The sequence below is a fragment of the Myzus persicae genome, unplaced genomic scaffold (genome assembly GCF_001856785.1).
Source record: "Myzus persicae strain clone G006 unplaced genomic scaffold, MPER_G0061.0, whole genome shotgun sequence".
NCBI classification, from domain to species: Eukaryota; Metazoa; Arthropoda; class Insecta; order Hemiptera; family Aphididae; genus Myzus; species Myzus persicae.
Genome location: NW_019100691.1, coordinates 1,057,672 through 1,074,884, shown reverse-complemented (window position 1 = coordinate 1,074,884; position 17,213 = coordinate 1,057,672). Strand labels below are relative to the sequence as shown.

Below are 17,213 nucleotides of genomic sequence, written 5' to 3'. Positions count from 1 at the left end.
ATATTTTTGTATAATAATGTGTTTTATTATATATATATATATTTATGTACGTATATAATTGGAAATATTTATGACTTTATGTATAGTTTACTTATGCCTACTTACTGACCAGACATTTCATACATTACAATATAGAGTTTAGGGACAATAATAAAATACAAAATTGAGTTCAATTAATTTTAGTACCTACCCATATAGGTATAATATAATATAAGTTATAACCTACAGCTTAAGTGTTATATTATATTATATTTTCCATAGAAATTAACTATAGACTATCTACGTTAATACGTCTTAATTAAGACAGAGTACTGAATATTGCTGAACCTACCTGCTATTAAAATATTATTCATCGTAAAAAATGTTTTTAAAAATAAACATTTTGAAATAGGCCTTATTCGATTGCTCACTATAATAAAAACTCGTTTCTTCGAATTTTCTACCAGAACAATTTTGAATGTTAGAAAATCTAGACAACATCCTACAATTGTAGATAAGATATTTTGAATTATGATAATTTTTTGATTTTTCATGGCATAAGAAAACTCTGTTTTTGGATAAGTACCTACCTAGTCATTTAATTTAAATAATATTTCTTGATTAAAATATATAATTCACTATTATTATTATTTAATTATAAGTATGTATAAAACATGTGAAAAAAACATTTATACACACATTATTATATATATACATATAAATATTTTTCAACCAAGCCGCAACAACATATTTTTGTTGTCATTTCTTGTATATAATTGGGAAAGAAAATTGTGACTAGAAAACCATGTAGTGATTTTTCAAGTAAATGTGAAATCTAAATTCGGAATCTTGTTTTTATAATTATAGTGCTCAGTCCTGTTGTGTTTTTATCAAGCGAATAAAGTTAAAATATTCATGAATTTGTTCAAAAATCTATAGTAATTGAGATAGCTGCTAGCTTTTGACTGCTGTTCAGAGCTTACTGTACTCGCAAACCTTGCTTCACAAAGACATAATGAATAGTTTTAAAATAATCGAAGTTTACAATACAATATAACTAAATAGAATGCCAATTATTGAAACGCACGGGCAAATGAATAACACAATATCATGAGATAAACCTTAATACCATCATCATAATAATATCAAAGGCAACGAGATAGAAACAAATAAATACTGTGCAATACAACGTTTGTGTAGTACAGTGGTTAGGAGAGAAATGAGGGGATCAATCGATATTACACAGAAAGGACTGATAGACATTTTGGATAACGATATTTCGTTAGTAGAATTACGAATTGGATAATATAGTAATACCGTTTAGAGTCATCGACGGACGCATAAGAAGGTTTATAGTCTGGATAGGGGGAGGGTTAAGAAAATGCGATGTATGTTTTTACTCGGAATGTGATGGTTTGGGCTGATTGGTTTTACGCCACTTGTGATGGGATTTGTACGTCGGACATGCCTTGCAGTTAAAAGTGTGATCGCCCCCGCTTAAGATGCCGCTGGGAGGGTTGCTTTTGTCTTCCATACATTTTTCGGAGTGAACACATTGAATTTAATAAACAACTCGATATTATGTTATAGATTAAATAAATAATTTAGAAGAAAAGCCGTCAATTAGAGAACCACTGCACGGCTGTAGGTGTCGAGTGCACGTCAATAGTAATGATTACTGAGTATAGGTCACTGTGATGGAATTATTTATTAAATATATTTCACTATACGTTAAACTTGATCGGTATAAATACTAAGTGTTAAGTCAAATATTATTAAAGTCCTTCCTCGTAGTCCCCTATTTGGTATTAATCTGTCACCGTGATACACAGTACCTGCAGAGATAGATAATGTATTAATAATTACCATATACCACGTACCAGTAATATAATATGATAAAACGTCCAATGATAAAAAAAGAAGAAAAAATAGTGCAAAACCTGTTGATTAAGAGTCACTAGTTTCGCGTAAAACGGATTAAATAGCAAATTTCTTTTCGAAAACTTACTGGACAAGAAATTTGAAAAAGAGATTTGGGCCTAACTCTCCAGCCCCACATATACCTCTTACTGCAGTTAAAACCAGAGGGTTTAGATTTCGGAGAACTTATTTAATTTCAACACGCATCTTTTGATCGACGACGCCATCGGACGTACACGTGTTTTAGCTATTTTTATAGTATTTTAATACACTATTTGTTTATTCTCGTGGCAACGAATTGAAAAAAAATGATAAGCTGTTATGTGAAAGTCTAACTGGGATCGTACAGTAAACTTTCGATTGTCCGCGGAATAAGGTGATATGGCAACAAGTGAATTTTGAGATTGGTCCAAAAAATAAAAATTGCAAAAACAAAAATGCTATTATTATACTATAAAAACATGTATATCGTGTAATAGGTATTAGATAGTATTTAAAGAAAAAATATAAATTATTTTACATTCATATAGTTATTTTTTCTTTTTATTCAAGAAATCCTCAATCGATTATCTGCCAATTGAAATATTGTATTAGTTAATATTTATCTTAACTTATTTTCGTTAGCTTTGTTACTTTTTTCTCTTTTACCTTGTATTCTCAGTGCATTATTCAATATCAGAATCTGTATTGTACTTTAGTACTTATGCCCTCGAGGCGTTGACATAAATTAATAAAACATAAAATATAATATACCGCATATGTCTGCAAAAGCGGTGAACACTCTGAAATGTAGTTTCTTATATATAACTCAGCACCCAGATAGATATATTATTTTAATTCTGCTTGCAATACACGGACGAACTGGTTGGATCATAAATTCCGATAAGTAACAAACAATTTTTTATCTCTTGTATTTTGCACCACTTTTTCTGTGTACCCTGTATTTGTAACACGTGTTAATGATATAACATTTGTATTCATTTTTTTTCCTGTGCTTTTCGATATTAGTCTGGTCGCATAATCACAGACGAGTCTCACTGGTAACGTCGGGTGGGATAGCTATTATAATATAATATAATCGAACGTGTGCTGACTGACCATTGTAGAGCCTAGACAATAATACATGGGAGGCTTGAAATGTTTACGGTACCTTTGCGTTTGCACCACCACGGAAGTTAAGAAATCATTTTCCAAAATTCGCATTTTAAAGTGGCTTATGAGTATTTTGAGATTGGAGATGACGATGAAAATGTATAAGTTTTGAACACCATTACACTGAATATTAAATAACGAATCGAGCAAAGTTTGAGTCACATAAAGTTGTCATTTTTAACGTCCGACGAAGTGAACGGGATTAGCTAGTAATATATAAACAGTAAATTCCTTACTGGAGAATATTATGTCATATTTACGGTGTTTGCGAAGAAAATCAAGGCGTGAATTGTCAGAAAAGTAATTATATAACTCACAGCCGTTTCTACCGTGAATAATGTCCATTGTGATTGTGAATATTATTGTATGTTTATATATATATATATATATACTCATATTATTCATCGACGTCGTCGTAATCGTGTTTGATATTACACATTGCATTAGAAATTCCGTCCACGTGAAACACGAGTACCTGTATATTATATTACTGTATACTCACACACTCCCAAACACCGTCTGACTATAGTCTCATCAACTCTTCACGTATTTACTGTAATATAGCAAAACAATATATACCTCTATACTTGCACTAACCTTTATCCATATTGCACCCGCACCCTGTCATTTCGATACCGAAACGAAATAAGGATACGAGTCACTGTAGCTTCTTGCTTTCCACTCGCATTTTAGATTGTAAAGTCCCGTTGTTTTACACGCGCGCGCACACACACACACACATACACACAACACATTTCGAACACTATGTGCGTTTCTATATTGGATTTTTGATTTTTTAACCGTAGAGTTTATTTTAATATTACATTTTAAAGTCAAACACTTTTGCTGTAACGCGAGCCAGCAGCGACATAAAACTGCCGACCAATAACATTCTCGTTTTTGGTATCTATATGACATACTATGTACATGACTGTATGTTACGGTACATATATTATATATATATATATATATATGTGTGTGTGTATTATATTCTTTTGTCAAAGCAGCAGCGATATACGTCTACAAAATTATAATACCAATGCATTATATTGTCAATTCTGTAGTCAAGTTTGGATTTAGAAATAAACAGCGGCGGGATGGTGGGGCTAAACACAAAGTATGTACCCTTATTATACCGTGTTAAAATACTGTTGTATAGGTGATATTATAATATTAAAGTCATATAAATATAAATCAAGTACTATCGTAGTCTCAAAGTTATAGAATATAGATTAAGTCCCTTAAACACTATTTCTTATCTACCAATAGAATCGGGTTAGTGAGTAATTGATAAGAGCCCCTCGTATGATAATAACCGTCAAGAATTTAAATCTTTCTAACCTGGCAAGTTTCTTGATACAGATTGATTATGACGTATAACCATCATTGAAAATACATAATTATTGCAATCCATAGTATTATTATACTATATAATATATGTTTACGTGTGTTTGTTGTAAGTTGTTTGTGGTATACAGCGACTGTAATCTGTAGCGATACTTCCCAAGGTAGCAAAATCAAAATGCCAAAATGTCAGGCACAGTCGCAGTATAATTGTTCTGCGGGACCACTGCAAAAGCGGCTAATTCTTTTCGAAATGTTCCAACGACCTATTATCATCAGCTAATTCCCTTCGAACGTACGAGTAGAGCAGCGGTTCTCAAACAGTGAGGAGCGCCTCCCTTGGGAGCCTCGAGCTTTTGGCCGGGGAGGTGCGAGCTGCATGGTAAATATTGATATTTTTTAATCAACAGTAATTTTGTTGAAACGTCTTAATTATTTTAAACAAATATTTCACTATGTCAGTATTACTTTAATTTTGGAACAGCATTAAAGATGAATATCCTGAAATAACCAACAAAGCTTTGCGTGTATTGCTAACATTTGTGACATCGTATTTATGTGAAGCAGGATTTTCTGCAGTTGCTGTATGAAAATCAAAATATCTGTCTAAACTTAATGTTGAAAAAGAAATGCATGTGGCTGTCATAACATTGCTTCCTAATTTTGAACAATTATTAAACCGAAAACAAGCATATTATTCGCATTCAATTTAAATATTAATAATAATTGTTTTTTTTTTTTAATAAAAATAAAAATGTTTGTATATTTAAAGTTAAAATACTATAAATATTTGTAATTTATTTATTTATAGGAGGCGCAATTTATTATTTTAATTTTTAGGGTGGCGTGAACTAAAAAAGTTTGGGAACCGCTGGTATAGGGGTACATGAGTTACGATGAGTATACTATGTAAAATGGGTAAAATCGTTCTACATGTCTGTGGTTCAGATGTATAGAAAAACTGCATTAGGAATTTATGTCTAATTTTACCTCAAAGTAAGTTTATAAGATGTAACAAGTTACATTTTTTCAAATAATGCATTTTAAATCCTTATAAAAAAACATTTTAAACTTATGAACTTTAACTTATATATATATATATATACATATATGTATATAATATGTAAATAAAGAGTTTTATTTAGAAATTCAACATAGAACAATAAGGAGTTAAATGTTAGATGTCTCGTCTTATGTCAGGTGTCGCTACATAAACCGTGATGCAATACCGTATATAATTTACAGTATGACAGTATGTAATATAATATCTGTATGGGGTTTTTTTTATAGTGAATACGATTTTTTTTCTAAATGGTTTAAAATCTAGAGTTTATATTTCAATCAGTAAGAATATTGGCTAAGATAAAATTATGATATAATTCTTAACAATAATTATGTAATACTGAAACATTAGGCTTAATGTTCAGGCATGTTTTGACATAATATGACTGACTCAAAACTTATAGAATTAATAATAGGCGAAGTATATTTTATTACTAACAAATGGCGTATCCTCAGGGAGAAAATATGATTTTAGAAAAACAAATGGCACCCTGACTAATATACATAGAACGCCATTACCCACACGTCACTGTATTATTATATAATATGAAAGTTATAAATTACAATATTATGTTAATATGTTATCATGTCTTAATATTGAGTCTTATTTAATAAGACTTAACTTAATATTTATTTGAACTTTAAAATATCGATTGCTGTGTGATATCTCTCTCGATTGAAAGCAATAATATTCACCCATGAATACACTTTTGAAATTGATTTTCTCCATAATAAAACGTAATTCGCTCTGAACTATAATATATATATTATAATATTTGCGGTAACCGTTACAAGTTGTTCGATATAATAGTAACAAAAGTAGATAATGGGCGATTTTCGTATTAAGAGCCAAGAGATAAGGAAATATTATTATGACATATGGTAAAACCATATTATAGTCTAACACCACGGATTTGGTGTTTGAGTCTTATATTTAGTGGGTCGCAGTGTCGTTGATGGTGGATTGTGTTGGTTATGCGATAAATCGATGCCTTCAATATATACTGCTAAGGCAGCTGCCTGAAATGTCTTTTCCCGGCCTTCTCCTTCGTGGCTAGAATGATAGCAGCACACCCGTACCCGACTCCAAGAATCATGAACGTACTGCTGTACACCAAAAACTGAAACACACCATTCGATTCCGGATGTTAGTTTGCACTGTACAAATAAAATACTTGAGCGATTTAATTTAGGATAAGTCAATTCGCCTAATGTGGACGTTATTTGTTATCATCTGTTTAAAGTTTTAAGTCACCCGCAGGTAACCTAAAATATTTGACATTCAATTAATTCGATTGAAATAAATAGTTGGAAATGTTTTGAATAATAAATCTTAAATACATCAATTTGTTCAACTGTGCTCTCTGTAACGCACATATTTTGTTCCATTTAAAATATTTATATTATTTCGACTTAAGTATTATACTATTAGGAGGAGTGTACATCATAATATATTGTATCCGGAACTCGGAAATAGTTTTCGGACTTTTGTGCAAAGTATAATAATAAGTTAAAAGAAAAGGAATGGATGAATGTGTTTTTAAACTTCATAATTCGTTTAAAAGGAAGTTTGTTCCGACTTTGATTTTAATATGATGGTGGTACCTGCAGCTGTACCATTGTACAATAACTTAACTCATTGCAGGTCGAGGTCAGAACAACGGACCTTTACCATTTTCGGTCGATTATATGCACATAGAATTGAACTTGAAACTATAAAATTCGATATTTGAGGGTATTCGAAGGTAATTTATTTTTATTGGAAATACTTGTCACATCGACCACTTTGTAGAGGTTATCCGGTCGAAAACTAGCTTTTTTGAATACATATACCAATCAACCAGCGTACCTTAATGAAAATATTGAGTCAAAACTTAGTAAGTACTCAATCAGTAATTGCTTATAACTAAAAATTAAAATTTTGAAACCCATGTCTTACATATTGATTGGCTGATAGACACTTTTATACACAGTATACGATGGTAGAAGTTCCACAAAAATGGTTATTTTATGAAACATATTAAAAAATTCACAGAGAATTGTCAACCGATAACTTTTTTAGGTAATTTTGAACTGTTATGATATTGTTTATTCACAACTCATATAAAATATATCGACAAAAAAAGAATATGGACGAATCGCATTTTGTATTTGACTATTTATTTTTTAATGTTTACGTCATTTCATATGCTTTTTACGTCAATGACGTTACGCGTTTCGTTCACATCCCTGCTCCTCCTTCATAAAACATGAGCATTATATATACCTAAAGCTGTTTCATATGTATATTATGTGAGTGTGATGTGTGTGTACAATATTATGTATATGAATATAAAAACGTCAATATCAATTGTTGATCTCACCCTGACTGGCAGGATCGTTCCAATGCGTATCAGGAGTGACGTCAAGCACGTGGACAGAACCAAGCCCAAGAAAGCGTTGAATCCCAGTACCGAGGTATAGAAATCGTGTTTTAGTTGTTTGGCGATTTGTGACCTGAAACGAAAAGAGGGTATACTCGTGTGTGGTGATAATATTATAGTTGTACACTAATTGTGCATATACCATAAACTTATAGGTACTATTGTAATACTATCCTACCTACTATAATCCATACATAAGACACAAAATCAAATTATATCTAATTTAAAACTATTGGCTTGAAATCCCATGATAATTTATCAACAATACTCGAACGCATCTACAGCATCAGGCCAATAAAACAACTATTGATTAGAGATATTTGGTTTTCGTGGATTTAAATACAACCAATTCACGCTGCCATGAAAAGTCTTTGCAGGTTTTTAATACGACGTATTGGTGGGCATGTATCAATAACGAATGTGTAACACTTCAAGAAGATGTGGCCTTGCGCTGCAGGATACCCATAATGTAATGTTAAGTATTATATAATGTTTTATAGTACATATAATCTCATATACTTACATCGCTATGACGAAGATGGATTGCACAATCGTGTCGAAGCAGATGTACATGAAGTACACGACAAGGATATTTTTCGAATAGTAGCCCAGGGACAGGAGCAATGCGAGCACCAGAGAACTGAAAGCCAAGAACGTGTATCCGTAATAATTCCAGTTCACGTTCACCTTGCCGATTTGATAAGTACTTATCGCCGCTGTATTTAAGTAATATATCATAGAGATTTCACGTCATAAATTTGTTATTTTTCCGTATGGCTATTATTATAGATTGTTCAACTTTGTGGCACAATTTTAATATGACGAGCAATCGCATACGTTTGTATCATGATAAGTTTTAAAGGAGGAGAGGGGGGTAGTCTTTCCCTGAACAGTCGTTATTCCTGTCCAGAGAGAGATGTCACCCTCGACGGGGGCCCGGGTTCGAATCAGCAAAGGTGCACATTGTAGAATGGTTAGATCTCCTTCGATGCATAATGTATGACCCGAGAAAAACGTAGTAAATAGAAATATACTGTAAATATATATACAGCATACAAAAAAAAGTAAAAAAAAAAGAGTGTAAAAACTGTATAAGGTGGTGGAATTTTATTGCTAAAGGTTTATGACCAAAAACATCTAGAAAACGTTCAGAAATTATTTCTGGATGTTTATCAGAAGTTTTGAAAAACTGTTATGTAAATTTCAAACATGTCTAAGATGTTTGCATTGCACCTGAGTACCAATAATTCTAGCAGAACGGTACAAAGATGCAAGTATTTAAGTACATAAAGTGTAACTCTTTGAGGTGAGACAATTATTTGAAATATAAAATTAAGTTTTATTCTGTTTGTCAAATATAGTAGGAAAGCATTATTATTTGGTACGTGGATATATTATACTATTTTCAGTTATTATAAAATAAATATGGCGTATACATATTATTGTTAGTGCACGATTTGCATACAACAACTTTTTATTGTCATCCACGCACACACACACACACACACACACACAATTATAATAAATTAATTTGAATACTTTTACATTTTCTATAATATATTATGCGTTGATATTAATTATCCTCGTCGTTCGACCGCGAATGTGACTTCATTGCCGAGTTGAATAAACTCGGTTGTATCACTAAATCATTAATGAATAAACCATTGTGAGCTAATGGCCCCTAAAACATTAGCGGTCCCTTTGCAATTTGTGCAATAAACAAATAAACACCATAAACAATTGTGCATAGCGGCTCTAATATGACCAATAATGCCTGTACTATTTGTGTACCTGTATGTTTAACAGTAGGTACAGCTCATCTACTCCTACTCCTACAACTCTATTATTATGGTCAAATTGTGTAATAATATCATTAGTCAGGCCATTAATTAATTTATTATTATAACATTTCACAATAAGTGTTTTAGCGGTAATTGTATACACTAGCGCAAATTAGTTATATATTTTGTTTTTGATGTCGGTGAATTATGAAAAATGTATATTGTAAATATATTTTGGACAGTAACTGTTTTTGGACAAGGACTGGGAGCCAACCCTTATTGTGAGTGCCCATATATGAGTTACAGAATATACGAATTTCATGTTTCAGTGTATAAAATCAGTTTGTTTTAAATGGATTTTTTTTTCGTTACTTAAGTTTAATATAATAATATTTTCAGATAATATAATGTAAACCATTAGTGAATAAGAGAATAATTATAATTGTAACCGTTTGTATATACCGATGGGTGACAAATATACGCCACTCGTCGCTGGATCATCTTCTGCTCAATTATTGACAGGCAAGGTGATAATTATTGATTACGGAATGTGAATGAAAATTGTATAAATCAAATCGTTGGTACAACTAATAATAATAATAATACGTAAATGAAAATTAAATGATAATACTTACTGTTGGACAAACTTAATAAAATAAAACACTATGCCTAATATAGGTACAATATGTAATTTATATGTTCAAAGTAATGGTTTTATCTCAAACAGTTACCCCTTACACACGGCTGTTATGCTTGAGTTATTGGTACAAATGGAAAATGGTACTATACAAAAATTTTAAGTTTAGTTCAAATTTACATAATAGTTAATCAAAACTTCTGTCAGTCTTCTGGAAATAATATTAAAAATATTGTATCAGATAACACAATATAAACCCACCTCTTATATTGATCTTTGGGCTTTGGCAATCAATGAACTCATAACTATCCATAACTATGTATGGTCTTTTTACCTATTTTATTTTTTCGTTGCACCTATACTTATATGTACAAATATATAGTTTTCTGATACAAATGCAGAGAACTTGTTGTATACCTGAAGCATTTTCGTAATATATTATTCTATTTCTTTGCGTTTTTCGGATTGCGCACCGTATATTATAATGAATTATCATAACATGTTTCTTACTAATCGTTTAGTATACTATATAATATGGGACATTTCTATCAAATTTAAAACTAAACGAATATGATACTCACCGCACATGGTTGCCAGAGAATCGACTACACCGTTTAGCAACATGTGCTTATCGTCCGATTCGGCTGCTATGTACGTATACAAAATATTTACGTATAAATTGGTCTGCGGAAAAATAAAAACAAGAAATTAACGAAATTACAGAAAACGATCATTATAAGGATTCATTTTACATACATATTATATTAGGTAATACATACATCCTACCTACACAGTGTTCAAAAAGCTTGTAAGTGCGTGTTTGTTTAAAACTTTTCTGAATATCCTGTGCGCAGGCTTATGACTTTTTTATGAAATATTTCATTCGAAATTTTAACTTTGAAATGTTTTAATTTTAAAAGTATTCACGCACCTACGTTTCCCCCTACATTGGAATTAAAAACAAACCTATATAGGTTATAGGCCGCAGTTTTATAGACGATTATAGCAACGGCTTAAGCCGTTAACATATTATGTGCCTATAAAATAGTTGTAAAATAACAATGAAAATATTGAAGTATGAAATATGTGCATAGTTATAATCATTGGTGAAGTATTTAGTTGTATTAATTTAAAAATAATAATATCTTTTACTTTTCTTGATAGAAATTTTTAATTACAAAATTAATATAATAATATTGTGTAACTAATAAAATATCTAAAAAATGTACTTATGAATTATTTTTTTAAACACTTGATATTATAATTTGTATAATGTATTATTTTTGTACATTTATGTATACAACATGTCTATCACAGTGTTCACTTAAGTAAGGGTCTGCAGTAATTACTACAATATATCTTTAAATTTAAAAATTCTATATATATTTTTTTTTTATATTTATCATACAGATTGAATATTTCAAAGAGATTTAAATATACTGTACATCATAATAATGTCATGTATACTTGCGTGAACGCTGCCATGGCTATGACGTACCAAATGGACCACATCAAAACCTTACTATCGGCGTACGAATGTCTGAAGTCGCAGAAGTGGTCGAACACAATCTCAGATGGCACGATCTGAAACTCAATTATGTGTATCAAATAAAATAATATGTCTCTTGTATAATGAGATCTGAGGATTTAACTTAACCTAACATGCATGCAGTGTCGTGTGTACGCAATCTACCGACGTTAATAGTGATCTATGTCTGAATATTGTCTAAATATAAATTGCAAAACCAATAATTTTGTAAGACTTGAGCAAGACATTAAATGATTTATCCACCAAAAACTATTGTCAATAGTTTAATACGTATTACATAATATACCTATATGGTTGAATTACAAATCAATCGTAGATGTTTAAAAAAAATACATACGTTTTAGTCATTGTACTCGTATAATATAAAAAAATATTCAAAGGAAATTTATTTATCTTCACATTTTAGTTTAGTTTAAGCTTATTAAACTATAACGCCCTGAAGATTAAACACAAAAATTGTTATAAAGTACCATATTATGTAAAACAAGCCAATGGTCGAGGCTTTCTTTTTTAATGAAAAAAAAAAACATCAATTAAAGACTAACTTTAAAATCAACATATTTTTTTTTTAATCATTATTATTATTAGCTTCTAGTGTAAACTTTGATAGCTTAAGAAAAAATTAATATACTGTGATAAAAACATTATTTAAATTCACTCCAGGCGTATAATAATTGCATTTGAATAAGTGACAGCGAGTGACAATAAGTGCCTACTGACAATTATGATAAATTAATACATTCTCATAGTCAGTATTGTGTTTAAAATTATTGATTTTAAAAAATAATTAGTATTTTCTATGCTCTGGATAGTTAATATTTTAAATATAAAAGCTTTAATAAGCTACTTAAATATAAGTAAGTGTAAAAAATGTATCTGAATGATTCCTAAATGGATTTCCTATGTTGACTGAAAAAACTTGGGCGAGAAGGGAAAAACAACACCTCGGGAGAACTGGAAAAACTAATCTTGATACTCGTTTTGGGCGAAAATATAATGGTGGTTTTCGGACAAGAACTTTACCACCCTGGGGAGACGACATCGTGTGCACATGCTACTCAAATTCTCACGTTTGGTGTGTCGGTTTTTTTGGTCGACGAGTACTTGGGTATAGATGGGTCTAGGATGGCCGCATTTGAGAAACCATCACCACCGACGTCTCCCGCACGAATGAACGTTTTGCTGTTTCCGACGGATGGCAAAAAGCACGCCCATGCGGTCGCAAATGTCACGACTGGAAAAAAAAATTAACCAGTTACATATCCTTACATCAATAACACTAGATACTCGAACAGGAACGTCGGACTACGAGTGTCAACTAGCGTAACTTGGACCATGGTGTGTGTGTGTGTGTGTGTGTGTGTGTGTGTGTGTGTGACCTAGAATAGAAAACACGTGATACATATATTACAGGACAAGTCCCAACTAACTTTTATAATAAAATGATAAAAATTACAAAATAACATAGCAAACAAATGTTATGGCGGGTGATAATAATGTAATTATATCACCTACATCGTTCTCTGTAGTTACGCCACTATTGAGTATATTATAATATTCATATAAGGGTAGGTATGTGTATGTGCGTTGTAATTGGTGGTTATATTGTGCTTTAGAAAATGAATTACAATGGTAATGTTAAAAATAGGTAAAATACATAATGTATAAATTATTTTTTCCAAAAATTTTGTTCAAGCATGGCACAAATAAACACACATATTCTGATAATTCATGTTTTTGTAAGATTTTTTTCCCCCATCGCCCGGGTTTGCAATCAGACGTCACTTGTGCATCAAATAAAAAAAATACAAAAAAATAAACCATTTCGTAAACCGTACAGGCGAGACTGTAGTAAGGCAATTCGGAGTAATTTCGTTCGCTGAAGTAGACCACCAGCTGACCCAAGAGGCCGCCCACGCACGTGCCGCTTAACATCCCGGATTTGGCGAACCCTGTGGCTATCTGATAGTGTTCTTTGTCCTGGATCTTGGAGTACAGGTAACCGTAATACGCCATCTCGATGCACGCGAACAACGACAAGCAAACCTCGGTCACCTGTTGGACACACGCACACACGCGACCGTATAGGTAGGTACACATCCCACTAGGCACAAATAAATTTAAATGTAAAATATTTTTTTTTCTGGCTTCATTACTGCTAATCCGAAATTTAAAGACATTGAAATGGAACCATATAGCCTGATTTCAAATCACGTTATGTTTCGAATAATCTTCTATAAACTTGTCATAGGGCAAAAGTGCAAAACTAATGGCATGTAGGCACGTTTAATGCTCAACAAAAATCACATAAGCTTTTGCAAATATGAGAGATATCGTCGTAAATGTTTCATCAATACATCACATGTTTTTGAATGAAATAAATAGTATGAACTTTATGACTTATTCCAATTAAAATAAATTCTGTTATTCCCAGAACCACTTTCAACTTATAAATACTATTATTATAGATCTTTAGATGGTGAAAATGTTACATATATTATGTTATGGTAATCGGCCATGAAATCAACTCATTAAGAGTATCTGGGACAGCTTTCATTTTTGAACGGGTTACTGATAGAACAAATAGGTACAATATAAGTAAAAAATCATGTTCGTACATGAAACGATTTTATTTCTAAACAAGAGGTACTCCACCGCCAAAGAACACGATGACAAATGAAAAAAAAATCAAATTTACTAATAATTTATGATCATTATTTCCGGTAGGTGGCGAAACATTGACACTGGTTAAATAAGAAAATAACAGTGCGATAATAAGATACTTATACAGTCTTAAGTCCTAACGTCTCACGCCAAAACTGACAAGTACAAACAGTTACGCCTAAATGTCCCACACTCCCCCCCCCCCACCTAACAAATAATATGTATGACGTTTGGGAATTAATTATACATAATTATATATATTGTATAAATAAAATGCACTGGTAACCAACAATTATTATAGCTCAACTCTCACAACTCACAAGACTATATTGTCTCGGGAAAACATTTTTTCGGTTACTCTGATAGGTACTGCAATTAATTATTGAAGTATTATATGTAGGCAGCATGTGAATGCTTACAAACTATATGGTGCCACATTATTATAGCCTTTAGGGAATTACTGGAAGGTATTAGTCCCAGTATTATACAATGATATAAGATTTGTACATATATTATTATTAATTATTATTTATATATATATAACTTATAGTAATAATATAATATCTCAGCACTCTTCTCCCGGCCGACATATTGAAAGATCTCTCATTTATTAGATAACTCGGATGTTTGATGTTTTAAAATATTATATTATTGTTAAACGCGTTTTCTTGTAAAAAAACAAAGTTTCTTGGTTTTGTAGATCAATAGATATTTTTTTGCAGGAGCGAACTAGGCATGCGTACAGGTGGGAAAATTCCCACTGGGCCGTACCTCATATTTAGATTTCAGAGCCGGTGTCTATAATACCTACCTATGAAATATTACGAATCTAAGAAAAAAAAAGCCCCGGAAAAAAAGGCCCAATATCATAATACGGTGAAAAAAGCCCCGTCTATAGGAAAAAAAAGCCACGTACTATATACATGATTCTTTTTTTTTTGATTTGCATGATTACATATAATCATAATATCATAATGTAATCATTACACTTATTTTATTAATTATTAAACTATTTTATTATATTATTATGCATCTAATTTATTACAGGTACTAGTTGGTACATTTATTTGATTAAAAAGTAGTTACATAAAGGTAGTTATTTAAAAAAAATTATATTTAGTATATGACATTAAACAATAACTAATTATATCACAGTTAAATATCATTCCATAAATAACATTCCTTGAGATACATTACTCTTATAAAATATACAAGTATAGTTGCAATCCATAATATAATTGTCTTTTGTCATTTGTACATAATTAAAAAAATGTTTTAAGTTAAAAAATTAAAAAAATTATTTAGTAGCATTGATTTTTAATGTTGTGGCTAACCGCCATTAGAAAATCTAATATATTCATATCATTATTACTATAACTACATGAATGAAAAAACCACATTTTTAATAATAAAATGTTGTAGATACTAAGATAGAGTCTACAATAAAATATAATACCTTCATAATTTTTAAAATAAAGTCAAATGTAAATTACTTTTATTACTATATAGTATATAGGTACTTTAATCTCTTATATTTCAAATGTATGTTTATACCTAAGTAGTTTAAAATATTAGGTTTATTATTTAATTAAATATTATTATGATATAAAAGTATATAAAAATTATATATTATATATATTATATGGTTATAGATATATGGCCATTGATAAATAATAATATATTGTTTAAAAATAAATTAAAAATGATGAAATATATGCTTTAATAAAAAAAATTGTTATGTACTTAGTTGGTACCGGGCTTTTTTTCCTATAGGCGGGGCTTTTTTTTTTACCGTATTTTGATATTGTTCCTTTTTTCCGGGGCTTTTTTCTCCAAATACCAATATTACTTGTTATGTCTATTATTTAATAATAAATATGTGAAAAAAGGCTTCCCCCGTGGCTGGTTCTTTGTTTCTAACGCACTATAATATATATGCGCCTCGTTAAAAATATGTCAAAATATAGGTACTCGGGGTGCTCTTTCATATACCTACGTATCATACTAATTATACCATTATTCGAAACGTCGTGGGCGAATTGACCAGATTGGCGTATGCCACTATACCCAGCATCCCGTTGAATACCATCACCGGCTTGTATCGCAAGTAGTCGGACGACAGGAACACCAGAAACGATCCGATCACTCCTAAGTATATCCTGATCGGTGTAAATACATTGGAAACCTGCGCAAAACAGTAGCACAACCGATAATACAATATAAATATTTGGACTTCCTCGGGATTTGTTTGAAAAAAAAACTTAAATCCAAGCTTGACCTTATTTTTATTCGTAGATACAGCTGCACAAGGTGTATACTTTATAAGATTATGATCGTATATTATGCAATAACCAATAATAACCAACTACATTATAGTATATTACATAATAGTGCAGCATTGCACGTAATGCTGGATGTCTTAAAAGCCCTTGTCCGATTTAAAATATAAATAAATATTTATTTAAAAAAAGAAAACACAGGGGTAGGTCGAAGTAGAATATATTCTTAAGATAATCAAGTTTTAATTAGTATTTTTTTTTTACAAACGTCTTCATCTTATACATTAAATTACAATCGCTAATCCCTGGAATTCGAGTACCGTAAATACAGGTACGCCGGACGGACAGTGAGGGATCATGTTATAGAGCATTTGTAAGCAAACTGTATTTAAACTTGATTATTTTAAGAATATATATTGGAAT

General features: G+C 31.0%; 1 protein-coding gene across 8 annotated transcripts in view; it reads right to left on the bottom strand.

The window, feature by feature from the left end:
• Positions 1–6,199: 6,199 nt before the first annotated feature.
• LOC111041624 (thiamine transporter 2-like) overlaps positions 6,200–17,213 on the bottom strand; it is a 33,733-nt gene continuing 22,719 nt past the window's right edge. For 4 of the 8 annotated variants that reach the window (XM_022325962.1, XM_022325971.1, XM_022325936.1 and 1 more), the window contains 8 exons: positions 16,526–16,696; positions 13,686–13,902; positions 12,918–13,081; positions 11,766–11,882; positions 10,880–10,982; positions 8,404–8,596; positions 7,821–7,953; positions 6,200–6,578 (listed from right to left, as the gene is read on the bottom strand). In XM_022325962.1, the coding sequence (XP_022181654.1) occupies positions 6,465–6,578; positions 7,821–7,953; positions 8,404–8,596; positions 10,880–10,982; positions 11,766–11,882; positions 12,918–13,081; positions 13,686–13,902; positions 16,526–16,600 (1,116 nt within the window). In that variant the 5' untranslated portion in view covers positions 16,601–16,696 and the 3' untranslated portion in view covers positions 6,200–6,464. The other 4 variants (XM_022325979.1, XM_022325984.1, XM_022325954.1 and 1 more) reach the window with 4 other exon arrangements.